The 27,555-nt window shown below is 41.1% G+C and overlaps 1 protein-coding gene across 5 annotated transcripts in view; it reads right to left on the reverse strand.

The window, feature by feature from the left end:
- ARHGAP26 (Rho GTPase activating protein 26) overlaps nt 1-27,555 on the reverse strand; it is a 437,396-nt gene that overhangs the window by 85,135 nt on the left and 324,706 nt on the right. For all 5 annotated transcript variants that reach the window (XM_045075346.1, XM_045075348.1, XM_045075347.1 and 2 more), the window contains exons 18-19: nt 20,077-20,236; nt 4,619-4,757 (exon numbers count right to left, since the gene is read on the reverse strand). In XM_045075346.1, the coding sequence (XP_044931281.1) occupies nt 4,619-4,757; nt 20,077-20,236 (299 nt within the window). The remainder of the gene's footprint in view (nt 1-4,618; nt 4,758-20,076; nt 20,237-27,555) is intronic.

Here is a 27,555-nt window from a genome sequence, read left to right on the forward strand (position 1 = left end):
GATAATCAACAGCTGGAACTTCTCAAAGAGAAACACCCAAGTGAGCTGTGGCCGGGAGTTTTAGGCCCACTAAGTATTTCAACAGGGACCGAAAAGAGGGCTAACCAATGGAACACAGAGAAAGTTGTCAACTGCAAGTGCGTCAGTGAGCAGAAAAGCATCATTGAACTCAAAAGAGATCAGACAGATGGAAATAAGAGGAAATGAGGCTCTGAAAAGTATCATCCTCCAAGTGTGAAGGCAGAGAACGGGTATGTGGAGGTGTGCTCGTGTGTCCACACAAGACACAAGAGCAATCTGACAAGATATCTGCTCTGTGGCAAGAACCCGAAAAAAGGTAAGGTCACATCAAACCTGAACAGGTGTCAAGGGAACCCAAAGTGCACAACATGGAAATGAAAGGGGAACACAGTGAGCATCCACAGTGATGTCACAGCGAAATGACAATATCTGAACCCAGTTCCAGTCCGAAGAAACTCGAGTTTCTTAAGAGAAAGGAACCGAGTTGCCCCAAAATTCAGAGCAAGATCTGTGGACTCTCAATAGTGGCACACATTTCATGGGTGGGACATAAGGTGTTGGGAAGAACATTCTTTATTTTAGTGGTTACAAATTTATTTTAATGTATATTAGAGAGTAATACAGTGAGACCATCAAATTCATGTTTTTAGAGATTTTACTGAGTAGGATGAGGCCATGTAAAGAAGTAAGTGGCTTCAAAATTAATTTTTTTTGAACTTGAATAATCCAGCTTTGTTAGACTGGACATTTACTTCAAAAACTCAGAAGAATTATATAAGATGAACATATGTGTACATAGCAATCAGAGCTGAACATGTAAAGAGAGAATGATATTAGAGAGAAGGAATTCTCTTCCCATATAGATAACAGGAACAGGATAATTAATATACTGAAAATCACAGACAAAGGAGATTATTGAGGCTACTGAGGATAGAAGTGATGCACATTTTCCACAAAATGGCTGGTACTAGACTTTAGGACCAACCAGGTGGGGTGATTTTTAGCCAACACATTCAGAGAAGCCAGAAGCATCACAAAGAAAAATTCTCAGAACGGTAATTTTTTTGTCAGCTTAATATTCCCTTTGCTGGCTTTTTTGCCCTATATTTAGGTTCTAATGCCCAATTTTCGGAATGTATATCTAGAATCACTCTTCCGAATAACCTTTGGAAACCTTACATAGAATCTCAGCAGTTTCAAAACTCAATTCATTATCTCTCCTTTCTTTTCACAGCACCAAGCTTCTCCCAATGACTCAAACTCAAAATTCCACATTCTTCTCCTTTGTTTCTTACATATAACACATTGCAAAATTATTTTCATATTCTTTTTTCTCTGTGTTCTTCCTGCAATCTGCTTTCTTTCAGATTTTGTCAAGAATTGGTGACATAATGTTGTAGGAAGACTGTAGGTTTGCAGACAGATAAACCTTGTTCTGAATCTACTCCTTCTCTCTGTTATATGATTCTGGAAAATAAGTTCATCCTTTTAGGCCTTAATTTTATCATCCTTAGTAAGTACCACAGCACAGTATTAAAAAAATGATTGTCATGGATAGATGTGTTTAGTATTAAAAAGCATAGCATAGTATTATAAAATGATTGTCATGGATAGATGTGCTATCATTTCATTGGTCTATGGGTTCATTTATTTATTCTTTAAAAAAAAAGATGTTATCAAGTGTCTACTGTAAACTAGAAACTATGTTATGCACTGAAGCTTTACAAACAATTTAAAGAACTGTATTAAACAGCAGCATATGAGTTAATGTGGTTGTCAGCCAAAGAATGAACGAAGGCTTATACAAATGATTCGAGTTTGGGAAGAAACTGAGCTAGGTATTTCAAGTTCCCTTAACCTGAAAAATGTCATCTTATGGAAATACACAATTTTTTTTTTTACCCACAAATGATTTGGAGTGTTTATTTGTACTTTAATTCTACAGAGTAAACTCGGCAAAGTGCTTTGATAAAGGAGCCTTCTGTCTTTATTTGCAAACGAGGCAGAGGAAGAGTCAGGTGTGTGAAAACATGACAGTGCCCTGTCACCTGCTCATCTCACAATGAGAGGTGGCTGGGTTACAAGCTGGGGTGGGGTGCCAGCAGAACCTTCCACTCCTGGCCGGTCACCCACCCCTCCTATGGTACTTTCAAGCCAGCCTGGATATCATTCTAGTTTCTCAGGAAAAAAGGGTTTTCCAAAACAAACTACAAAAAGTCTAAATATATATATGTCCTCCTACATACTTTTCAGTGAAAATGTTTCTTTGAGAAAAGGAGGAAAGCTAAGCACCCCTCAAATACCCAAGGTTCCATTCCTGTTTCCAGGAGCATTTCCTAACATTCAGAGGAAAGACAGGCTGCTTCACTGTCTTGCCATCTTCTATCCTTTGTCAACTGTTTGCAGACAGAGATACCAGCAGCTTGTTCTGTAGCTTAGGTCTGTCTGTTTTCATATGTCCTAACCTTTCATCATTTACCTCGTGTGATCAAATTAATCTTGGGTCAAGATCTAATTGATTTGCTCCTAATCTCTATCTTCTTTCTTATATGCTCCCAGAATATGCTTTGAAACCTGTTCCAAAGCTGTTTTTGCTTTAACCTAACCGTCTGAAGGGTCCTAATCTACACTATCCTCTGCTTAGTAGTGAACATTAGATGACCGTGGCTCTCCTGGCGCTGTGAGAAACACATCACCCCACAGCCCAATGCTGTCCATGATCATGGCAGATATGGGGAGACCAGTTTTTGTTCCCAGTGTTCCCTGCTACACTCAGAGGAGCCCAAGCCATGTGCAGACCAAAGAGAATGACCCAAGCCACATATTTAAGAAGAACACGGGCTATCGTTTGAAGAGAGGTCAAAGCTCTGAAACTGTGCATATCCTCTGACCTAGAAATTCTTCCAGGAATTTAGCTTAAGGAAATGATCATGCCTGCGAACAGATCTGGCTACAAAGATAACAGTAGCTTTACTCATAAAAACTAAATATCTGAAACAACCCAAATGGTGCCCAATTCAACAAGGTCTAGCCATTTTATGGGATAGTATGATATCGTGAAATGCAGTGATGGTCTGGAGGCAGTGTGGATTTGTTTCCAGAATGAAAACAAAGGCCATTACCTCTGAAATACAGGGGATAAAAAATGTTTTTTGTTTAAAAAAAAAAGTTTTCTGTGACAAATAAAAAGATGTCAATCCACATACGTATTTTCTCTCCTCCTCAAGGCTAAGTGATTCATTCTTCTGATCTGTGTCTTTACTGTACTTCACAGAGGTTAACAACAACTGCAACACCCCCCAGCATTCACTAGGCACTCACTCTGCACTAGGTGCCATGTGAAGTACTCTAATCCGCACAGCAGCCCCATGAGGTAGAAGCTGTTGCCCCTGCCTTCTGGAAGAGGAGCCTGAGGCCTTGAGATGCAGGTAAATTGCCCCCATCATGTGCAGCCAGAGACAGCAGACACGGAACCAGCAGCCAGGCAATCCGGTGCCAGGGCACGCACTCAACCACCACATGCTCCGCAGCCTCTGTGAATGGACCTATCCTCCGAGGTCGGTTATCACGGTGGCCTGCTGCTATCTACTCACTTGTCTACTCCCCTCCCTCAACTGTGAGCACGGTAAAGACAAGGTCTGCTGTTTCTATTCCCAGTCTCTCCCAGGCAACATGCCAGTGTCGGTTGTGTGAAAGAGTGAGCCTTGGTATTTGTGCATGATTAAATATTAACTAGTAATAATAGCAGCAGCTTTCAGCTCTTGCCAAGTCTAAGACTTGTGCCAGATGCTTAAATGTAAAATTTTACTTACTCCTTAACAAATCCTTATGAGATAGGCACTATTATCCCTACTTTACAGATGAGCAAATAGAGGCTGAGCAACAGTCAAAGCCTTGTCCATATGTTGCTGCTGGTGCCAGAACCCAGGTCTGACAGGACTCCAGGCAGAGCTGCAGCCCTCAAATCTCACACTACCACCACTCAGCTCTCTTATTCCAGAAGCTGAAACAAGCCTGAATATTTTAGGACCCAGTCATCTGATACTGCAAAGAGCTCCGTTCTGACATGAAAAACAGATTCAGTAAAACTGTGGTGATAACACTGTGCTGCTTGGAACAAAGAGAGTGTTATTCTCTAATTAATTCATTCATTTAGTTCACACATTTATTGGGTGTCCAGTAAATGCTAGTTTCTGTGAGAGGTGGAGTAGAAAGATCAGCAAAGGCAGGGCCTGGCCTCAGAGTCACATTTGAGTGGGGCATGTGACTTGCACTAATAAGCATTTAATGACAAACTGAGAAAAGGAAACTGGTTCTGTGCTGCTAACAAAAGAGGGGCGGAAGTGTCGTAGGAGCTGAGCTCCTACTGTGTTGCAGGAGGAAACAATGTTCTGGTGTTTGCCCAGAGGAGATCTGGAAAAGAGAATCCTGCACAGCAAGTGCCCTGGCCTTTCATTTTCCTAACACTGCTCCTGTCCTACCAGGCTTACTCAGCAATGAAACCAGGCAAGGCCCAAACACACACAATCCTCAAGGACACTTAGGACAGAAGCACACAGAGAGGCTGGAGGTATGCACCCTGAGCCATGGGACTCACGTTTCTCTGCTGATTGCATGGCGTGGAAGAGCGTCAGGGGCCTCTCGCTGCAAGAAGGGGGCTTGGAGTCACTGCTCTTCTTCCGGGACAGGTGCAGCTGGGCATTGGTGAGAGGCGTATCAGGCACGGTGTTAAATATCTGCAAGTGAAGTTGCAAAGAAGGGTTATACTACACACTGCGGTGAGTTGGGGAGCAAGCCCCAACCAGTGCAACTGAAAGCTTGGTGGTATCAAAGACTCAGCAAAAAGAACCGAAAAGACCACCCGTATTAGCTCAGGACTTTGTTTGAAACATCTCTCAGAACTGGCACTAAACATTTTCTTTCAGGAGCATATTTCGGAGTTTGGTGACCATTCACTTCCATTTCTGTCATTCTGCTGTCACTTACACTTATCCCCTCTCTGCTGTTCTCTCCAGGGGTGAGGGGAATGAAGTGTGCTAAATACAAGCCACTGTCTATTAATAGGGCTTGGAGTATTTTGAGTACCTTTGTCCAAAACCAGTTCATCAAGACCCTTTATTTTCCTCATTGGTTCTATTGACCAGCTCTTAATGACTGCTTCACAACTTTCTTAGAATGTGAAACTGCATTTAAATAAAATTCCAGGGGCGCCTGGGTTGCTCAGTGGGTTGAGCCGCTGCCTTCGGCTCAGGTCATGATCTCGGGGTCCTGGGATCGAGTCCCGCATCGGGTTCTCTGCTCAGTGGGGAGCCTGCTTCCTCCTCTCTCTCTGCCTGCCTCTCTGACTACTTGTGACCTCTCTCTGTCAAATAAATAAATAAAATCCTTAAAAAATAAATAAATAAATAAAATTCCAAGAAGAAGCCCAGGGCAGGGCACCAGTTCCTGGTCTGTAGTCACCTTTGGATGGAGCCTGCTTTCCAGCTCAGTAGCTCTATGTCATCTTTGATGCTGAGCATTTTCTCATTTAAAAGGAAGAAAAAGGCTGATGATAAAAGTAACCAAAACTATAATTTGGAAAACGTAGAAAAGCATCGGAAAAAAAATAGATAGACTTTTTATTTCTACCATTTAGAGACAACCACTATAAGCATTTGAGCTTTCTTAATAAATTTTTTTCTTTTAAGCTTTTACAACAGATGAAAATTGTGAATTATTATTATTTTTTTACAGATACAAGTATGGTGGCATCATTATAACAGCTACACTTACATGGCGCTTACCATAATCACCATAGCCACCATACACGGTCACTTCCCTAGGGATTAGTGTGTTCTACAAGTGGCCCATTCAGTTCTCTTGACGTGGAGCAAGAGTTTCTGTCCTCACCACTTATAATGAAGAATGAAGGCAGAGGTTAGCTGCCACAATTATAGATACAATTACAGAAAACATAGAAAGCTGTATTCCTAGATTTTCTTGATTTCTTTTTTAAAGATGTATTTATTTGAGAGGGAGAGAGAGAGAGAAGGAGAGAGTGAACGGTAGGAGGGGGAGAGAGAGAATCTCAAGCAGACTCCCTGCTGAGCATGGAGCCTGATGTGGGGTTCGATTCCAGGACCCACAGAGCACAGACTGAGCTAAAACCAAGAGTCAGATGCTCAACTGACAGAGCCACCCATGTGCCCCTAGACTTCTTTTCAAATGCATATAAATGACAACACTACCTCAATCAAGAAAGATCTCTTGAGCATTTACTTCATACCAAGGACTCAGGATATTACACTGCACATGGTGAACACGTTCCCTGTGGATGGGACGGTTTGCATCCACTACCTGTGATTAACAGAGTGTTTGCCATGCCAGGTATCAGGTTAGGAGCTTTGTATGAGTTACCTTGTTTAATGTAAAACAAACAAACAAACAAAAAAACAACCCACCTCCCCTAATTGAGATTACATAATCTACACAGTTTTGTGTTCTATACATCTAACATTATATTTCAACATTTCTCCTTTCTTTAAAAAAATCTTAAACATGATCCTTAATGGTTGTGTAAGAGCCACACTGTATTAAGATATCAATATTTATTGATTTATTCATTATCATGTCTCACTCTGGAGCTAGCCTCCTTCTGGATTTGCACTTTCTCAACAATCATGAGTAACAAGAGGAAGGTGGGGACACCCCACTTCCTTCCACTATGGGTAGCATTAGATATACTACACTCTTTTCAATGGCCCTCTCTCCTTTGTGTGTGCACTTAAAAGCAAAACTCTGAAGCTGATATATAGGAAGCAAAGTCATAAGAATGATGAGAATTTCAGCCAAAACAGCTGCTCTCCATGGGCTGGCAGGTCCTTGGGCTCCAATGATGCCAGCCAGCTGGTTAAGTCAATCTTGCTCCCAAACACAGCTGTCTGAAAAAGAGCATTATCATATTTTCCCTAGGGGACTGAATTTTCAACAAAATAAACTGAATCACAACATAGCTGAGTTCAAGTGGGGTGAGAGGGTAAGAAGAGAAGGGGACTTAAGCAAAAACAACAGAAATGTCCTAGCTTCCAGAGTAACTGGCACCCCTAAAAATAAGTACTGGTGCTATGTATATGTACAGTCTCCTGAGTTCTGCGAGGGAAGCAAAGAGAAACTATGGTTATTGTCAAGCTCAAGGACTACAGACTCTAAGAGGCCTTCTCCCCCTTTTCCTGTGTTCCCCAAACAATGCTGAGCTGCAAGCCTGCTCCCAGATGACCACCTCATGGTGCACTATTATCACTGACATTTAAACCGTGCTTCTGTATGTGAGTGTCTGTGCCCAGCAGGCACCATGCTAGGCACTTTGCATGGCTTCTAAGCCACAGATATTAAGTAGGGTGAGCACGCCACAGGAGAGATCTCCTGACCTGCCGCACAGTGAAGCAGGAGAGGGGCTGGACGTGGAATGCAGGGTTGCAGCTCCTTACATCTGCACTCTCCACTTACTCAGCTGTCATTACTCATTCAGCTCAGCTTTTCCAGCCAATCTTCACTCCAGAAGCTGTGCCCCAAATGTACGAGCAAGGATTTCAACAAATAATGGTATCTCTTAGCACCCCTCTGCCTCTGTCCTCAAGAATAACACTCTCAGCCATCCCTAGCTGAAAATGAATTCAGACTTGTGATGGCCCACCACCCCCTTATGTCTAGCCTCCAAGGTTTGTTTCTCTTTTCCTAACTGGAAATAAGCTTGTTGGGCAACTACAGTAGACACAAAGAGAACGGATACATATTTTAATTTCAACTATCACCAAGAATATGAGGTTACAGTCCTTCCTAAAAACCACATGAAATGCTGAAGAAGCAAAGAATAGGTTACGAAGAAAGCCTGCAGATTTGGGCAGATGCATGAAAAATTGCTTCCAAAACAATGTTTACACACAGCCGAGCAAGAAGAGACATGGAACCCAGGAGAGTCGTTCATTATGCATACTGGTAGGTTTCTTTAAAAGAGAAGTTGTTTGCCCATACTGGAACCAGTTCTAGCAGATTTTCACCACAGGTGAGACCAACAGTCCCAAAGGCCAGTTCTCCAGCCATCACTGTGATCCAGGCCCAGGCTGCTCAAGAATTTCAATGGGGCCACCACAAAATGTTGCCAGGCACAAGACTATCAATGCGGTGGTTACAGATGTTTCCAGAGTGCAAGGGCACCTCTGTAAATGTGAACAAGTCAGAGCAGATGATACAAACTTACATTAAGGAGTTTGGAAAATCATGCTCCAAATTACTTTTGTTCACTTAACTCTGAAACTTGAACACATGCAAGCTGTTTAAAGCCTGCTTACTGTCTGGCCACTTTCTAGCCAGGCCAAGGGTTTGTCTCAGTGCTAAAAGCACAAGCTGGAATTCTGATGACAACCTGAATTTTTCACAGTTTCCTTGGTTATTCCAAGCCTATTTTGTTTGGAAGAGGTAATTTCAAGAAAATAAAGTGAAGTTTCCTTCATTCTGTTAAGAAGAATCACTGTAGAAATGACCCTGCCAAATGATGCAAGTGTGGGTTCCTATCATTTATGACCAATGGATTTATGGAGCTCTACCATGTGGCTGGAACAATTCACAAGTTTCACAGAGACTTGACTTTCCAAATTAACATAAAAGGGGGGATTTATTCTGTGCCCCAAGTGCCCTATTAATTCTGTCCAAACTTACTAATTGAGTTAGGAACCCTTTAGAAATAAAAGTTATTTGGAAGGCCATAAGCATTCTGGAAGCTACTGAGAAATAAAACTGTAACATTAAAAAAAAAAAAATTCTGCATATCTCTTCCAAGTATTCCCAATTTCAAGCTTCCTGTAAGTGGAATTAGCAGACCCATAAATACCAGCTTCTGTTTCCCTTTAAGCTACATGGGAGAGTGATCAGGCTTCTGGATTCACACAGGCCCAGGCCCGGTCTGGGTTCTGCTGTTTACTCAGTGGGCAACACTTACTGCGACACAGTGGGAGTGGGAGAGAGATCTCGCCATTGCCATATCACCAGAAAAAGTCCAACAAAGGAATTCATAGCCAACATATGGGTAGAAAGCAAAGAGGCTTTGAAGCTAGACAGACTTGGGTTCAACTTAGGCGAGAGCCTCAACAACTCTGAGCCTGTTTTCCTGTGCAAACAAGAATCTAACACCTGCCTCGCAGAGCCATTGAAAAGTTAAGCCACAGTAAGTGCTAGAACCTAGCAATGAGTGGACAAGAAATGGTGATGGAATAATGACAATAAAATAACCAAAATTTGTTGAGTGTTCATCGTGCTACTTGCATGAGTTATCTATTATTTTACTCACAAGAAATCTATAAAAAAGGTACTATTATTCTTGGCATCGTGAAGGTGAGAAACCTAAGACTCAGTGAGATGAACTGATTTGTCCAAGGTCACATACTTGAATGCAGCTGGACTGGAACTTAGCATGACCATCTGGATATTACCCATGTGTGGTTTTATACCTATTATTAATTTGAAAGACATAGGACAAAATAAGAAGATTCCAAGCTTTACAGTCCAATGGATCTGACTTTAGTTGCTTACCAGTAGTTCTGTGACTCTGAGCAAGTTGTATAACTCTGTGACCTTCAGATGCCTCATCTGTAAAAACTCCCAGGAGTGTGGTGAAGACCAAAGCACCTAACACAGTTTGACACTCAATGTTCAAGAGACATTACTGCATTCAATAAAAAAGTATAAGAAGAGAAATAACTGGAGACTCAACAATGAATTATTTGCAGTCAGGACACGAGGATTTAATTTCTAAGTGCAAATTTAATTACTGCTCTTTGCAAAACATCGATCTTAACTGCTTACAGCAATGTTAAAATTTGCTGTTCTTTTCCCTTGCGTTGTCTACAAAAACCAAATTTCACTGCCCATCCCCCTGCCTGCCTGGGGCCCACCCTGACAATTGTAAACCACTGCCACTTGCAAAATTTGTTATCGGTTGCACATACACATTTTTACACCTTTTGTGATCCCATTCATCACATGCTTCTGTAATTTACAAGGATTAGGAGCCTTCCTATAATGTGTGGGGTACACTCTTTATTATGTGCTGTGATATTTATGGGAGGAAAATTAGGTCATGATAAAGAGTTCCTGGTCTATAACTGCTAAGTAGCTCTGAGACAATAAATCAATGACAGAGGCCTGGGGATAACAAAGCAAAACAGAAGAGACTGAGCATTTTCCTGAGACACAGATGCACGAGTTCCAAGTATTAAAGGATAAACAAATCTGGCGTTGTTTAATGTGGAGTTTCTGCTTTGGGAGTGAAGGGCTGGAACCACAGAGCAGGGCTCACACACTGCCCTCTCCTTCTCATGACACAGTGCAGCAGGGCTGCTTAGGGCCTGAGAAGCTATAAACCCAGTGACTTTCCATGGAAAAGCTGGGCAAGTCTTATTAGCAGGACTCATTTATAACAACTGTTAAAAAGCCAAATTCATAGGCTACATTGACAGGGTTTTTAAGGACAAGTGGGAGCCCAATATCCTATTGATATTAGCATTTTGGCAGAGGGATCAACAATTTAGAAAATAGTTTGAGGAGTTTTACTAAAAGTCCTTCAAAAAAAAAAAAATAAAGTCCTTCAAAAGAAATCAATTCCATTTAGGAACTGGGGGCATATACAGATAAATGGCATGCATGGTCATCCACTGGATGCTGTGATTTTCCCAATTTCCAGAAAGTTTCTCTTTCCCGTTCTTTTTGCCCATGGAGGAATAGATGAAAACATAACAAAACCCCATCCTTATTTAAGCTATATTAAAGGAGCTTCATAGTTCAAACAATGCTCAGTTTATCTGGAGCTTATTGGGAGGGAAAATACATGTTCAGATTCATAACTCTATAGCATTAAAGAAGAGTAATTTGCACAGCACCTGACACTCAAAAAAAGAAAAAAGGCCTGTGACAGAAAGCACTCCAGCCCTGCATATAATAAGTAAATCTAGCTTACTTTTAAACCTCACATGGGCAGGACCAAAAAGAGCATCCTCGGGAACCAATGGAAGGAAAAGTAACAAAAATTAAAAAATGAAAATCAATGAACACATATTAAAAAAGCCATGACCATAAGATACAAAACTAGCTTCCCAAGCAGGCAGCAGCACCAGAGATTATCTTAATGTAGTAACGCATTGAGGCATTCTTCATCATCATCAAGTTGAAGTATCGAGAACATGAAATAAAACTGCCAAATACTTGTCAGTTGCCAGAAACTGTTCAAATCAATTATATTTCACTAACTGATGGACATTTTGTGCACAAAACCCAACGGTGGTGTAATGGATTTCAATTCCACAAACATTTTCGTAAAAGCAGGTCAAGGTAGCTTGGTGGTTGAAAATCAAGTCAGATCAAGACAACGGCACCAAAAGACACTACCATTTTAATGGGAATGCAAGGCTGCTTAGGACTTGGTGCTTATACTTGGTGTTCAGTGGAGTCTCATCCATGCTTACCAGGCTCTTCTCCTTGATGGATAGGATTAAAAATCAATATACTTCGAAAGGCCATAAGTCAAAAATTAGACTCTGAGGCTTTTTTTTTTTTATATAAAGCCATAAGTTTACAACAGTAGAGTCAACTCTATGATTTTTGTGCTTTATTTAACAATGATTTTGATATCAATAGTCAGAGTACAATTTGGTTCAGCTTCCAGGGATGTCTTACTAAAATGATGATATAATCATTTTACCCCTTTAAACTTGGAAACTTGAATGCTCTCATTTTTCAGGAGTAAATGCAAACCCTTTTCCATAGCTTTCCATGTCCCTGACAATGGGCTAAAGGCAACTGTGTGGTAGCATCTCCCACCATTTGCTAACATATAACCCACGTTCTTTCACAATCATGTCATTTTAATACACATAAGTTAATTAATCCCTGGAAGGCTGTCACTCAAGTCTCAACTCTTTTTCTGACTAGAAATGTCTTTATCTGTCTGAGCAGAATTAAGTGATTTCTCCTCAGTGATGCCATACACTTGACTTGTCTTACTGGATGTCACTAAGCACGCTGTATCATGCTTAGACATATCCTGATAAAATCAGAGAGCCTTGGGAAAAAGGTCCCATCTTACTCCTTTTCAGCCAGTAGTAGATGCTCAGTAAATGCATGGCACAGAGATAAACTAGAACAGATTTCAGTAGCTTGGGTTGTGAAAGCAGTTCAGACCTAGTTCTCTCCTAAGGCGGTTTCTTAAACTCTTTGCACTTCAGGTTCATGATTTGTAAACAAGAGGCAAAAATACTGACCTTATAAAAATTAAATGATATGATGGATACGAAGCTGCTTAGGACAGTATATTGTGGATAAGAAACTACAATAAAGATTAACTACTACTGCCGTTATTACATCTAAACTATGTACCTTACAAAGATCCATTACCATCAACAGAGTAAGTCAATCAATATGTATTACCAAACATGGAAAAAGGAAGATCCCTACCAGCCCCCAAACATAATCCCTATCTTCTGGTTTTTTCCTCTCTGCCTCCACTTACTGTGGGATATTTACCACCTACAACTGTTCCAAACATCACTCTTCTCACCGGGTCTGCCATCGGAGGCAAAGGACAAGAGTTTCTGGCCATATGCTTTAGCCAGTTCAAACACAGAAACCTTTCTCCTTCTCTCTCTCTTTTTATTAATTTTTCTTTGAAAAGAGATGTTTCATCAGGTAAAAGAAACTGAATTTTCTGGCTAGCAGACATTCCTTATCCCCCTCTTTTAAATGTCAATTTTAACGACAAAGATGTGTTTCCAGTTATAGACATTGATGAGTTAGTTCTCCATACTGAATCTTTCAAAGGGTATTTGAAGACTGACTTGTCAGTATCAACAAATGTCTGATGTCCCCTGGCTGTGTAAAAAATGGCACGTGTACTCGAATGTTTATAGCAGCAATCTCCATAATAGCCAAACTATGGAAAGAACCTAGATGTCCATCAACAGATGAATGGATCAAGAAGATGTGGTATATATACACAATGGAATACTATGCAGCCATCAAAAGAAATGAAATCTTGCCATTTGCGACAACATGGATGGAACTAGAGCGTATCATGCTTAGCGAAATAAGTCAAGCGGAGAAAGACAACTATCATATGATCTCCCTGATATGAGGAAGTGGTGATGCAACATGGGGGCTTAAGTGGGTACGAGAAGAATAAATGAAAGAAGATGGGATTGGGAGGGAGACAAACCATAAGTGACTCTTAATCTCACAAAACAAACTGAGGGTTGTTGGGTGGAGGGGGTTTGGGAGAAGGGGGTGGTATTATGGACATTGGGGTGGGTATGTGTTTTGGTGAGTGCTGTGAAGTGTGTAAACCTGGTGATTCACAGACCTGTACCCCTGGGGATAAAAATATATGTTTATAAAAAATAAAAAATTATATTAAAATAAATAAATAAATAAATAAATTAAAAAAAAAATGGCAATGCTGAGAAAAGAGTGCTTTCCGTAAGAAATACTGAGGAACTGCCTATGTTTAGCACAAGCCTCTCATGAGAAAGCAATGTCTTTGGGTGCCTGGGTGGCTCAGTCATTAAGCATCTGCCTTCGGCTCAGGTAATGATCTCAAGGTCCTGGGATTGAGCCCCACATCGGGCTCCCTGCTCAGCGGGAAGCCTGCTTCTCTCCTTCTCCCACTCCCCCTGCTTGGGTTCCCTCTCTCATTGTGCCTCCCTCTGTCATATAAAAAAATAAAATTTAAAAAAAAAGAAAGAAAAAGAAAGTAATGCCTTTTCCAACAGGAACTACAAGCAAACCTACCAGGCATGGGGAGGGAGCCCTTATGGCAGAACACCTGCACAGATGGCAGCTCACAACTGCTCCTGCGCCTCTAGGTGTACATGGTTTCTCTCAGACAGAGGTGCGGTCTCTTTCCCACCCCGGTGGGGAAAAGCAAGCCTGGTGACTTCCTTTGACCAACAGAATGTGCTAAAGCCAATACTCTGGTCTATTCCAGGCTGAAGCCTTAGGAGGCTTTGTAGCTTCTGTGTTTGCCCCCTTAGAAATCTGGCCCAGACTATCAAGTGACGAAGACTCACATGGAGATAGAGAGGCTATAGAAAAGAGGATCAAGGTGTCCCAGCCGAAAGCTAGTACCAAGGTTTCAGACATGCAGACTAAGGCCGTCTTGGAACACCCAGCTGCAGCCAAACCACTCCAGCAGATACCCCATGGGAGACACAGGAGCCCTCCCCAAATATCTGACCCACAGAATTGAAAGGAAAAAAAAAATTCCTTGCTGTTTTAAGTCACTAGGCTTGGAGATGATCTGTTAGGCAGAAATAAATTTCACTACAACAGGCATTTTATGGTTTTCTCTCTCTGTCTCTGAGTGACTCCAATTGCTAGATGCCTGGGCTGCTATACCCTCTTTCAGTACTATATCTATTACTTCTATCTACTATTACTGTAGTTCTATTACTTAATTTTATTCCAAGGGAACAAGTAAACACCTTCCACGAAATGTTCTTAACAACCTGAGAGACTATTATATCAGTCATTGCAGGGGGACATACCCTTAAGATCTGTATTCAGGCTTGTTTCAAGGAAGAGGGCATATACTATCATGTGCTTCTTGTTGGCAGACAGGACGAAAAGTTGCTGTTGGAAAGCATTTCTTCAAGTGAGGTTTCAGAATTTTGTCCAACTTGTTAACACTAAAGTTAGAGAAGTAGTCACTCGTGGACATTTCTGTATGTGCGTTCATATATCTAGAGAATTACAGACAAGCCTAAGGGAATGCCCATTAAATATTAACTAAGATCTTAATAGTGTGAATTTTAAAGAACATGTCTCTGACAATATTCATCTGAGGACATTAGGAGAGCTCTGGATTTCATGACTACAGTTCAGTTCTATTGGGAGAAATTTATCTAAAGCATTGTCTCCAGAAAGGCAAGGGCCACAGGATGGCCATGGGTACTTAGGATTCCTATTAGATGAACTTCAGAGGCTAAGCCTAAGGTAGGAGCCTAAGGTAGGAACTAATCATTTTATACCAGACCTAAAGCTATATTTAAAAAAGGAGTCTAGTTGCCTTACCCTAAATTGTTTTTACCAGAAAGACAAACCTGATGAATATGAAGGACGTTGTCCCAGAAGAATGTATGTATCTAGGTCTTGCAAACTTCGGCCCATCATGGACCCCAGACTAAAAACCTCTATCAAGGTGGTACACTAGCTCCTTCAGAATTGGGAACAGGCACTCTGGGGCTATCTTCATCCCAGAAATGTTTTCACTCATATTCTTTCATCATTGGCTTCCACAGGAACATAAACCCTAAATGTGATTCATCCACTCTCTGACATAGAATAATGAAAAGGAACATATAATGAAGCACTATAATACTCTTAATACTCTATGTACCTTAACAAATACACAGAAGAGAGTAACATGATTTATAACCCACCAAACCAGATGAGTATTTTCCAACCAGTTCTTGCCTATATACTTACAGGCCTGGCCATGCACTTCATATTTCATTTCCTATTTCTGCATTTTGTGTCCTAGGCAGGATGGCTCCTTGCTTACACAAGTTTCAATATTGTTATTAGAACTTTCTGCTCCTTTTTTCTTCATGCTACTTTTGAATTTGCTTGCTGGCTTTGAAAGCCCAAAGACACCAAAAAGAGCTGCAAGCTCAAAAATCATTGGACACTGCCTGTTATAGGCTTAAATATGGCCCATTTGGGGAGATGGAACATAATCACACGGCTCATTTTTTGCATATCTATCTCAACATTTAATATTTTATTCAAGAAAAGATCAAATTACAAAAAGTATTATTTTGGGAGGGAGGACATGTGACATTCAAAAACAAACTTGAGCTCTATTTTCTGGGCCCTTTGTTAAGAGTGCTAAAAACAATGGTTTAGTTATTAAACCTTACTTCATGCCAGATTCTTGGCTAAGTCCTTTACATATTGTACCTTATTTAATCCTCAGAGAAAACCAATTGAAGGAATGTGGCAACTGGCTAGTTGATCATCAAACTCTCTTCCCCTAGCTCTGAGCACACAGTTAGCTTGCTTCTCCAGCCTTCCTTATAGTTAGATGTCATCATGGGACTGACTTCTGACTGATGGAATATGGAAGAAAATAGGGAAAGCCTCCTCTGTGCTTAGTCCATACAATCTTTCCCAGTCTTACAGACTCCCTCATTTCCCCCCACTAGTTGACTGCAGAGATCTGCAGAGCAGAGGGCGGAGCCACCAGATGGAAGGCACCTGGATTGCTTTATTACCACCTTTGTAATACCCACAGAGAACTCTTTTGTGACCAAGAGACAAACTTCTATCCTCCTGAGTCACTGATATTTGGGGGTTATTTTTTTCCAGCAGTTAGACTGTACTGAAAGTACTTTTATGAGCACAGAGAGCTTAGGTAATCTGCTCATGGTCACATAACTAGAAAGAGGTTACAGATTTGAATCCAGATGGTTTCTCTGTAGAAAACATTTTTAACTGCTGTTCAATTATATTCCTTTTTTACAGGTTCTCATATATCACATAAAGTTTACCTATACCTGATTTAATTATATCTGAGGGAGGCGGTTAGATGGAGGTCCAAATTTTGGAATAGAGAAAAGATAATTTCTTCGAATAAATCATTTGATTTCCTATCTCTTTATTAACCATGTAAAAGGGGGCCATGCCCTAAACAACTTTGCAGGATACTTGTTACTTTGGGAAAGTTATATTCAGAGCTTCTTCTTCTTCTTTTTTTTTTTTTTTAAGATTTAATTAATTTATTTATTTGAGAGAGAGACAGTGAGAGAGAGCATGAGAGGCGAGAAGGTCAGAGGGAGAAGCAGACTTCCCATGGAGCTGGGAGCCTGATGCGGGACTCGATCCCAGGACTCCGGGACCGGGACCTGAGCTGAAGGCAGTTGCTTAACCAACTGAGCCACCCAGGTGCCTCAGAGCTTCTTTAGTAGTAATTAATGCTCCACAGCAAATTACCTCAAAAACTTAGTGGCTTAAAGCATTTAGCATCTCTCCCAGGTTCTATGAGTCAGGAATTCAGGAGGGGCTGAGCTCACTGGTTTCTTAAGAGTTTGTACACATGTACAGTTGGGGCTGCATCATCCGAAGGACTGGACAGGACTAAATGATTGACATCCAAAGTGGTTCACTCACATAGTGGCCCAATTGGTCTGCTTGTTGGTAGGAAGCCGCACTTTTGCCCCAGAGGGTTGCGTGACTGCCATTACAACGTGGTGGCTTGCCTCCCCCAGAGTGAGCAAGTCCAGAAGTCAAAGCAAATGCCGCAAGTTCTTATTTGATCTCTCTCCATTAGTTTTGCAATTTCCTATTAATCACATTGGGATCAATACTGGGATCCCCTATTCAGAGAGGGGAACACACAGAGCAGCGGATACCAGGAGACAAGGGTCACTTGGAGCCATTCTGGAGGCCAGATACCACAGGAGCCCATTTGTTCAACATATACGTACTGAGTGCTTACTGAGGACCTAGGGACAAAGCAGTGAACAAAACAGACATAAGTCCTGCATATATCCAAGTGTATATATCCAAAGAAAGAAGCATATATCCAAATGGAGGTCAGAAAGGCAACATATTTAATCTCTAGGCAAATTATGTGCTATACTAGGAAGCACGAAGTGTTATGGAGAGATAAAACAGTATCAGGGAGAAGGGGAATGCTGGAGTTGGGACTATATGCAATTTTAAATAGAGAGGTTTTAGACTCTTGTTTTTAGGGAAGTTTTTGATCACTGCTTCAATCTTGTTACTGGTTATTGGTCTACTCAGGTTGTCAATTTCTTCCTGTTTCAGTCTTGGTTTATAGGTTTCCAGGAATGCAACCATTTCTTCCAGGTTGCTTAATTTATTGGCATATAGCTGTTAATAAAAATTAGTAATGACTGTTTCCATTTCCTTGTTGTTAGTCATGATCTCTCCCCTTTCATTCATTATTTTATTAATTTGGGTCATTTCTCTTTTCTTATGGATAAGTCTGGCCAGTGGTTTATTGATCTTATTAATTTTTTCAAAGAACCAGCTTCTAGTTTCGTTGATGTATTCTACAGTATTTCTGGTTTCTAATTCACTGATTTCTTTGCTCTAATCTTAATTATTTCCCTTCTTGTGCATGGGTTAGACTTAATTTGTTGTTGATTCTCCAGTTCTTTAAGGTGTAAAGATAGTTTGTGTATTTTGGATTTTTCTATTTTTTTGAGTGAGGCTATGATACTTTATGTGGAAAACCCAAAAGTGAACCATGAGAGACTATGGACTCCGAAAAACAAATTGAGGGTTTTAGAGGGCATTGGGGTGGGGGATGGGTTAGCTCAGTGACAGGTATTAAGGAGGGCACGTATTGCATGGAGCACTGGGTGTTATGCGCAAACAATGAATCATGGAACACTACATCAAAAACTGAAGATGTACAGTATGGTGACTAACATAATAAAAAAATAATAATAATAAATAAATAGAGAGGTCTACATAGGCCTCACTTAGAAGACCTAAAAGAGGTGAGGAAGTATGCTCTTAAGTTACATGGAGGAAGACTATTCCAAGTACTGGAAAGAACAACTGCAAAAGCCTTGAGCTGGGCATGCTGCAATGTGTAAGAACAGCAAGCAGTCAAAGCAGCCACAGGAGTGAAGTAAAATAGCAGGCCATAGATGAGATGAGGTAAGTAACAGAGGCAAGAGCAGAGCCTGGGTAGGACCTTCCAGGTTCTTGTAAGGGCTCTGACTTTCACGCCCTGAAACAGGAAGCCACGGAAAGTTCTTAGCAGACAAATGATATAATTTGATTTAGTACTTTAAAAATTCCACTCTGGTGGCTGTTATCAAAATAGACAGGCCAAGGGGTGCTTAGGTGGCTAAGTCGGTTAAGCATCTGCCTTCGGCTCAGGTCAGGATCCCAAGGTCCTGGGATCAAGCCCCACATCAGGCTCCTTGCTCAACCAGGAGCCTGCCTCTCTCTTTGCCTGCTGCTCCCCGTGCTTGTGCTCTCTCTCTCCCTCTCTTTCTGACAAATAAATGAATAAAATCTTTAAAAAAAAATTGGCCAAGGGTAGAAGAAGGAAATAAATTAGGATGCTGTTGTTGTATCGAGACAAGAGATGATGATGGCTTATGTTAGAGTATTTTCAGTGCAGACAAGTGATAAAAAGTGGTCTGATTACAGATTCAGTTTGCAGGTTATCTAGCACAGTTAAATCACCATTCTAGGTCGAGTTTTCAATTAGGATAGACAACATTTTAAAATTATTTTTTATTATGTCCCAGCACTGTGGCTGTCAAATGGTGTTTTAGGGAACCCTATAAGTTCTGAGAGACTTCTTAAGGATGTGCCACTAGAAACTAAGGTGGGACAGATGTATAAAAATTCATGGCCCCCACCCAAGTTTTCTAAGGGCAGCTCTGTGTTGACATATTTTATTATGTGAGACGAGGGAGATCATTTTAAGAAGGACAAAAAACTCCAGTGCCCTAAAAGAAAAGACAAACTCCCCCCAAAATACACACAGTATGAAAAATTACACCATTTAGAGAACGGGAGGGTAAACTACAGATAAGGAAAAATATTTGCACTATATGTAATAAAAAGTTTACTCTCCCTAATAGTAAGGGAAAAAACCTCAAATTCATGAGAAGACAACCATGTAAAAAATGACTAAGGGGCATTTTCTAAAGGAAGCTCGTCAAGAGTCCCTCCTTCATTGGATTATTACGAGGATATAGTTACAACCCATATAAAGCACTTAGCACAGTGCTCAGTACAGAAGAAATGCTCAACCAATGTTGCCCACCATTATCACTACCATAACCACCACTGCTGTCCTTCTCTCCATTTGGTACCTGTTGCCATGACAAGATGATGACCATCACCAACATCGCCAACCATCAAAAGCAGCTTCATGGCGTAAGAGGCATTAGCAGTAGGAACCTGCACCAACCTGAATGCCATTTCCAACTTGGCTTTCCCCCAAGGAAAATTCTTCACTCACAGTAACCAGTGATATATTACCTTTTCATGATTTTCTATTAGGATCTCAATAACAATATTCTGAAACTTGATGTCCATGATGGCTGCTACTGTTTCTTCCTGAGGACGCAGCAGGGTAGGTCCAAACACCACGCCAAGGTTTGCCACTGTCATCAAATTCTGCTTGTGGTTGTTAGCAACACTGGGAGGAAGGAAAAGAAAAGGCACAGATGAGAGAAAGACAGTACAAATAGATAGCTGACTTCCCTGTGCCTTCCCTATCTTCAGACTCCTCATCTGATAGGAGCCAGACTGTGGGACATCTTAAGATGTCTTCAAGTCCAAAGAGAGACTTCTCTACTTGTAATTTTTGTCCTCCAGTTTTCAAAAATCTTCAGTACTCAGCTATTTTGCTCTTTCAGGACATGACACTCCTTTACCCAATTTTGTTTTGCCTACCAACCAACCAACAGCCAACCAACCAACCAAAGCAGCTGCCCTCCAAAATGTGAAAGTTTGCACATCTGAATGCCTGCTCTGCAAATCCAGCTAAGTGCTCATCTCTCTTAGTTATGACTTTTATACTTTGCTGCTGGTTAAACCATTGTGATCTTTAGCATTTTCTCTAATGCAAATATAAAAACTCTTTTTTTTAAAAAGATTTTATTTATTTATTTGACAGAGAGAGATCACAAGTAGGCAGAGAGGCAGGCAGAGAGAGAGGAGAAAGCAGGCTCCCTGCTGAGCAGAGAGCCCGATGCGGGACTCGATCCCAGGACCCTGAGATCATGACCTGAGCCGAAGGCAGCGGCTTAACCCACTGAGCCACCCAGGCGCCCCCAAATATAAAAACTCTTGATGGCTTTAGCACATTTGTAAATACAGGCATGAAACAGACCTAATTTTTAAGATGAAAAGATCTTGGGAAATTCAGCACTTTAGGCTCAGAGTATTAAACCCCATTGCATTAAACATGTGGCTTACATTAAGGGAAACATGTGGCATAAACAAATAAAAATGCACTACCATGTACCCATGTGTATGGCTGTGTTTATACTGTCACTTATACTCAAAGTCTGAGGAACACACAGGGTCAGCAGTAGCTATATCTAAGTAATCTGCTAAATACATACACGTATTTTTGGGTAAATACTACTCAAAACATGAGTATGAACTCCAAACCTGACCACTATGACATAGCCATAAAACTCAATTGTTCATTTGTGGGCCCTGTGTTTAAAAATATACAAATAATCTACTGACAACAAATAAGTTAAAAGTTAAGCCCAATTTAGTATTGTTAAGAAAATATTAGGGTCTTCCCTAAATCACCTGTTAGAAAAAGGAAACTATTCATTACTAGAGACTAGAGAGAAATTGGACAGAGATAGCAGTTTGCACAGACATACCTCCCTAGCATTTGGTGCTATTTATAGAGAGTTTTTTTTTTTTTCTCACACAATCCTATGCCTGTACTGTTTCTCTTGAATACTTCTATTTTGTAGGAGAAGACGTTCTACTGCCTTAAGTGCTGGTTGTGAAACTGAGACTTCACTGAAATTACTACACCAACCAATTTTATCAACAGATATAGACCTTTCTATAATTTTCTAGGGCTAAAAGTCTAATGCCATAAAAACTGTCTCCACTGAAAGGGGCAGGGAGTAGTTAGGTCTGTCAAATTTTAACCGTCGAACCAGCCAGGTACTAAGAAAATTTGTTTTTTCACTGCTAAGCAAGTAGAGCTGCCACTGATGTACTGGCCTATTTCTGGTCCACATAAAAATATTTTGCAAACATTTTTTGAGTCTTGGTGAAATGTCTTGATTTACTTACATAGCTTCCCATCTACCCAGAGCTGTATCATGTTTCTGAAAGCATTATGCAAAGGGCCAAGTTCTTACCCATCAAGGGAGAAAGACTTTGGTTCTGTAATTCAGTCGATCAGCAAGTATGCCTATTTACAGGCTGCTAGTAACATCACTCCTTTCATCATGGACTCCTATGTGCAGGAAGTAAATTCTGTGCCCTTATATTTCCCCCTCCCAAATGAGCAAAGTCATTAGACTTACCTTGCCGGCCACAAAAGTCTCTTGTGTAAATGAGTCAACAAGCTATTTATGTATGAAAGTACTTTTAAATTGGAGACCAATATAAAAACATATGGTTTGGATGATGATCACTTTTTACCATCAACACTACATCTGACTAAACCCACAGCCTCCTAACTAGGATCTCTGACTAGCATCTCTAGGGTCGGTTTTATCCTGACTGCCACCACCAGTTTGCTTATAATGCAACTATGATTAAGTCATTCCTCTGCTGAAAACTACAATGGCCTCAAACCTTACTGGGTTGTTGGGAGACAACACAATGACACAGCGTGTATAAAGTGTTTAGCAATGCTGCTATTGTTTGACTGTTCTGATAATGATTATATACATTTGATGGGCTCCATTGTCTTTAATGTAAAGCCCAGACTCTATTGAAGTAATACACCTTTTCCCAACTCACCCCTAAGCCCTCCCCTGTCACCTCCCAACTCTGGGTCTCTGGACAAATGATTCAATGTCTAAGCTTTGGGCTCATCTTTGAAGGGGAGGGAAGGTGAATAATATGTCTACTTCATGAGGGGGTTGCACAGATTAAATATTAATGTGGGGGAAACACAGTGATTATTATTATAGTAATTTACTATCCATCCTCTTTCCAATTTCCCACCTATCTGCCTTTGTCACTTCACTGCCTAGAGTGTTCTCTTACTCTTCTCAAATAGCCCACTCCTTTCTGAAGTCTCTGTTCAGTCTTTCTCCAATCCTCCAGCTCTCAATGGAGCCAGAAGTATTACCTTTATTACATGTTAGTAATGTCTCTACCACTGCCTTAGGATAGAGACTGCACTGAATTTAGGTGGTAACACTAGCACTGAGCACAGTGTCTGGCCCAGGAGAGGTCCAACAAATGTTCATGAGGTGTTAAATGGAATGTATTTGGGTAGGCATAAAACAACTGTTCCCAATTCAGCCACTTACTCATAAAACCTTCAATTATTATTGATGATTTTTTGAGGCAAATATATCTCAACTATTCCAACCTCCCTTTTCAAAGTCTGGAGCTGTGTTTCATTTCTTAAGATTTAATTAATGAATAACAATTACTCTAATTTGCAGGCCCCAATGCTCAAAGGCATTGGGAAAAAAGGTACAGTGATTTTAGATAAGCAACTCTGAATATAACAAGGTTTGAGGCCACTACCCAACATAATTCATTTCCTTTTTAACGATCCATTTTATTTTAGAACCTAAAAAACACATTGATCTAAGGCTTATGAAACTTTTTAGGGAGGAAAGTCGTAACTTTTGTAACTAACTACCATTATCTTTTGGCATACTGAAGTAATAAATTGATCTGTCACTTGATTATTACTGCTCACAAGTTCATATGGCTATGTTCATTACTCTAGAATGAATTATTAATGGCTTGAGATCTCTATGTATCCTGAGGAGAGAGGCATAGACTTCAGCCTCTACTGGCACCAGCCATCCATTATAGCTTGACAAATTTGCAGATGTGTGGGAGGCAGGCTGGCAGAGCACTGGAAAGGCTGGTCCAGCAGAGGCCATGGGATTCATTCATTAGTAAGGTCTGTAAAACACTGAGAGCCTGCTTTCTGGGTTGGTAATTGAGCTGCTTGAGTTCTTCCTCACGTAGTCCAGAGTGTCATGTTGAGTCTTGACAAGAAACAAAAGTTTCTTGTGCATTGCACATTCCACTGAAGGAGTCTTTGACATGCCTTTCAGTTCCTTAGGTTCACATGAACTTTTCTGTCCATGGGTGCCTTCTGCATAAACTGCCAATTCTACAGGCTTCCTTTACAGCTTGCAGAACACAGTTAAACATGTGATTTCAACCTGGGGGAGACCCAGGTCTTTTTGTGACCACTGAGTTTGTTAAATGAGCTGAAAAGCAGGCCATCTCCTTAAGAGAATGCCTTCAGGGCAGTTGTTGGGGGACTGGCACCCCATGTTCCCAGCAGTTCCCTCATGAAATGTAATTAATGAGAAGAGCACGTTCCAAGGAAAATGGCCATGGCAGAGGGTCCTCTTGCACCTTTGTGAAAAGAAAAATGGGTGAGGACTCTGGATTGTCTGATGACCTTTGAGAGGTGGAAGGAGGTAAATCATTTCCAGATGAGGATGGTAATGGAGAGTGTTATGAGAGGAAGAGAGAGACGTCAACTCCTTTGGGCCTTGTAATGCAGTGCCCCTGTGCTGTTATAGGGATCACAATCTGTTTTCCTGTTGTTTAAATGAGAGCCATGACTGTGCAAGTGCTAAGTAGTGCTTTTTAACCAGACTGGTCCTGACGTCCGCCAACAAAAGCTTATTTTTATTGCATTTGCAAGCTTCCATCTTGAGGCCTGGAGTGCTGTGTCAAGGAAGGAGTATCAAGGCTAAGTCCTGGACACAATGTGGTGACAGGTTAGTTCTCCTTGCAGTGGACTGTATGGCTGGTATAACAGCACAGTGACACTTGCCTGCTATGCTGTTCTTCATGTTCCAAGGTTACATAATGATCCTAATTTCCACTTGAAGGGTGTTTTAGAGTTTCGAAGGAACCCTGCAACAACGTTTTATGTTTATTTGACCTTCGTGGTATCTCAAAAACACAAAGCTTTCTGACAATGTCCCATGGTAGGGAACACATTTCCCTATGTAATATTTCACTTAGGACACGCATACATAAACAGAAAGACACACACACAAACCAGAAACAAAAGTTTCAGGAATAATAAGGGTGATGAATGTTGGTATTTTCGATTCTATTCAAACCTCAATCAGTTTCACGCCCCACTAGTGTGTCACGACTTAAAATTTGAAAAATGCTACTCTACCGGTATCGAGTACAAATATTATGTCCAATTTACAAATATGGAAAAAAATGGCTAAAGGAGACAGTAAGGCACATTAAGCATAGTTGTTGGAGTCAGACAGATATTCCCAGCTGGAAGACAGCAGACAAGTCACTTGTCATTTCCAAACTTGTGTTTTCACCTGTAAAACAGGAGCAGTAATACCTACCTCATCAAGCATTAAGGCTGATTAAGTAAGATGAGGTGAATAAATCTCTTGGCCTGAAATAATGGCTTAATAAAAGAGCTGCTGATGTTCATGGTGGCAGTCAAGGCAGTGGTGATGATAATGGGAGAAGTAGCAGCAACTGCCAATTTAAAGTCATAGTGTTTGGTGCTGTCACTTGGTATCCTGTGCAGGAACCTTGAAGGACTTGCTTCTATCTAGGGCAAAGAGCCCTCACTCCTCCACCTATATTTTCAGGACTTCCGTTACCCCGTCTCTTTGTATTTCTTCTCTTATTATCCTTTTGTTTTTCTTTCTTCCTTTTTAAAAATTACAAAATACACCAAAACTTTAGAAAAGTTCAGAAGATAGTATTACTTATTTTCCATCACTTCCCTCCAAGAATCTCTCGCATGAGAGACTGGGAGCCTTACAACCAACAGCAAACCCACCAAGCTCACTTGGCCTTTAGGAGCACAGCTTTGTCCCTGGCCTGCTTTGCAAGTTCTCCCCATCCAAAGCTCACCTCCCTGCAAAGCCTGGCTCCAGACATTCCTCTGCCTGGAGGCCACACAGAGTTTGGTCCTCTAAATGATTATGTTCACAGTCATTCTATGGGATATTTCTACACCAACTGTTACCTCCTCTCACGAACATCTCTGGACTGGGGGCTGGATCATGATCTGAAGGACATCCATTGGAGCACACAGGCAGGAAGGACTAGGCAGGCCCCGGGGTTACCTATTCCGAAAGTGGTTGGGCGGGCGGGCACTGAAGCTATCATCAGTATCACTCTTCTCTCTACTAACATCCACAGGCAGAGAAGCTCTAAGCTCTAGGGCTGAGAAGGGTGAGCTGGAGATGAAGCTTTGGAACTATACTTTTTTTGTGGCCAACAAGTCAGATTTAATTTTCAGGACAGGTAATGTGGTTTCTTTCAACAACTTCAAATTCATCCTTAGTCTATAATGAGGAGTGGTAAGGGGAATCCCTGCTCCCAGTGGCTACAAGTTCCCTAGTAAGTCAGCCATTCTGTGTGTGTGTGTGTGTGTGTGTGTGTGTGTGTGTGTATGTGTGTGGCCTCGATACCACCAGTCTAAATGGTGCTAGGGAGGCCTGTGCCAAGGAAACCCATCAGAGCCATAAATATAGATTTGCTGGGTTGTCCCAATGCCTGGCTCCAGAAATAGAGTTTAAAATAAATTGTTCTGTGTACTGACTGGGGTCGTGCTCACCTGTCAACATCCTTCTGGGAATAGTCACCCAGTGAGAAGCCATACTTAATGCTTTGAGCAATTCAGTTAGTGCTTATGGTGGATATAATCTTTAAGAGAACCCTTTGAGGTGGGTAGGTAAGGCTACTGCTGCCGTTTTACAGATGATGAAATGAAGGTGCTGGGAAGTTAGGTAATTTGCCTGAGGCTACAAGGCCCACAAAGGGCAGAGCCAGGAGAGGAAGCCCATACTCTTCTCCATGGCACTTTGTAATTCCCAAACCACTTAGGGTCAGTTCAGCCTAGGCTAAAAGAGGCAAGCTTTTCCTTAGAAAACTCAACCAAAAATGAATATACAGAGAAGTTAACATATTTGAGCCTGTGGTAAGTAAAGTAGTGAATGTAACAAAACAACAAAAAAATGCTGTTCCTACATTTATCACTCAAATTACAAAATTAGAAGAAGGGGAAAAAAAACCCCCAAAACTTAGGAGATAAAGTGTTTATGCCTTTGAGAATGATACTGGACTAACCACTGTTTCTTCTCCTTTCCTGCAGTGAAAATGGCTGCATGCCTGATACAATCATGGAAATGGGGAAAGACCCCTCAAATCTGAGAGCATTCCATTTGTGGCTGACTGGCACAGACAGCTTCTTCCTAATGATGAAAGAGTATCAGCACTGTAAGACTGAGAGAGAAGAGCAAATTGAAAACAACAACAACAGCAAAAACCAAAAAAACAAAACAATAAACAGTAGTGGCTGGAAGGATAGTTTCCCAACCACACCTTCTCCACCCAACACCAAAGATAATTATGGTCATATGTCCATCCATCCAGACTGCACTGCTTTTATCCAAGGTCTCAAAGCTTTGTGAATAACTTCCAGTGTCTTCTCTGCTTTTAGTGAAATGTATAAAGTGTATTTCAGATGAGTGAACCTCACTGCTAAGGTGTTAAGTATTGCCCAGTTCCATATATGTCAACTCCATTACCTGCTTACAAGAAGCACACTTGGTGCTAAGAACTCTTCACACAAAAGGAAAAGAGTGTGCGACCAGCTCTATTTCCACTCTGGTTTCCTCCAATGCAACACTACTACCTATTTAAAACCCACCAAAGAATTCTGACTATTTTCAATTTCAAGATGGAAACCCTGGCATGACCTTCAAGATTCTGGAATGGCCCACCTAACCTTTCCAGGCCCTTTGCCACCATGTCTCCTTTGCT

The sequence above is a fragment of the Mustela putorius genome, unplaced genomic scaffold, assembly GCF_011764305.1.
Source record: "Mustela putorius furo isolate JIRA1106 unplaced genomic scaffold, ASM1176430v1.1 tig00000145_pilon_pilon_pilon, whole genome shotgun sequence".
NCBI classification, from domain to species: Eukaryota; Metazoa; Chordata; class Mammalia; order Carnivora; family Mustelidae; genus Mustela; species Mustela putorius.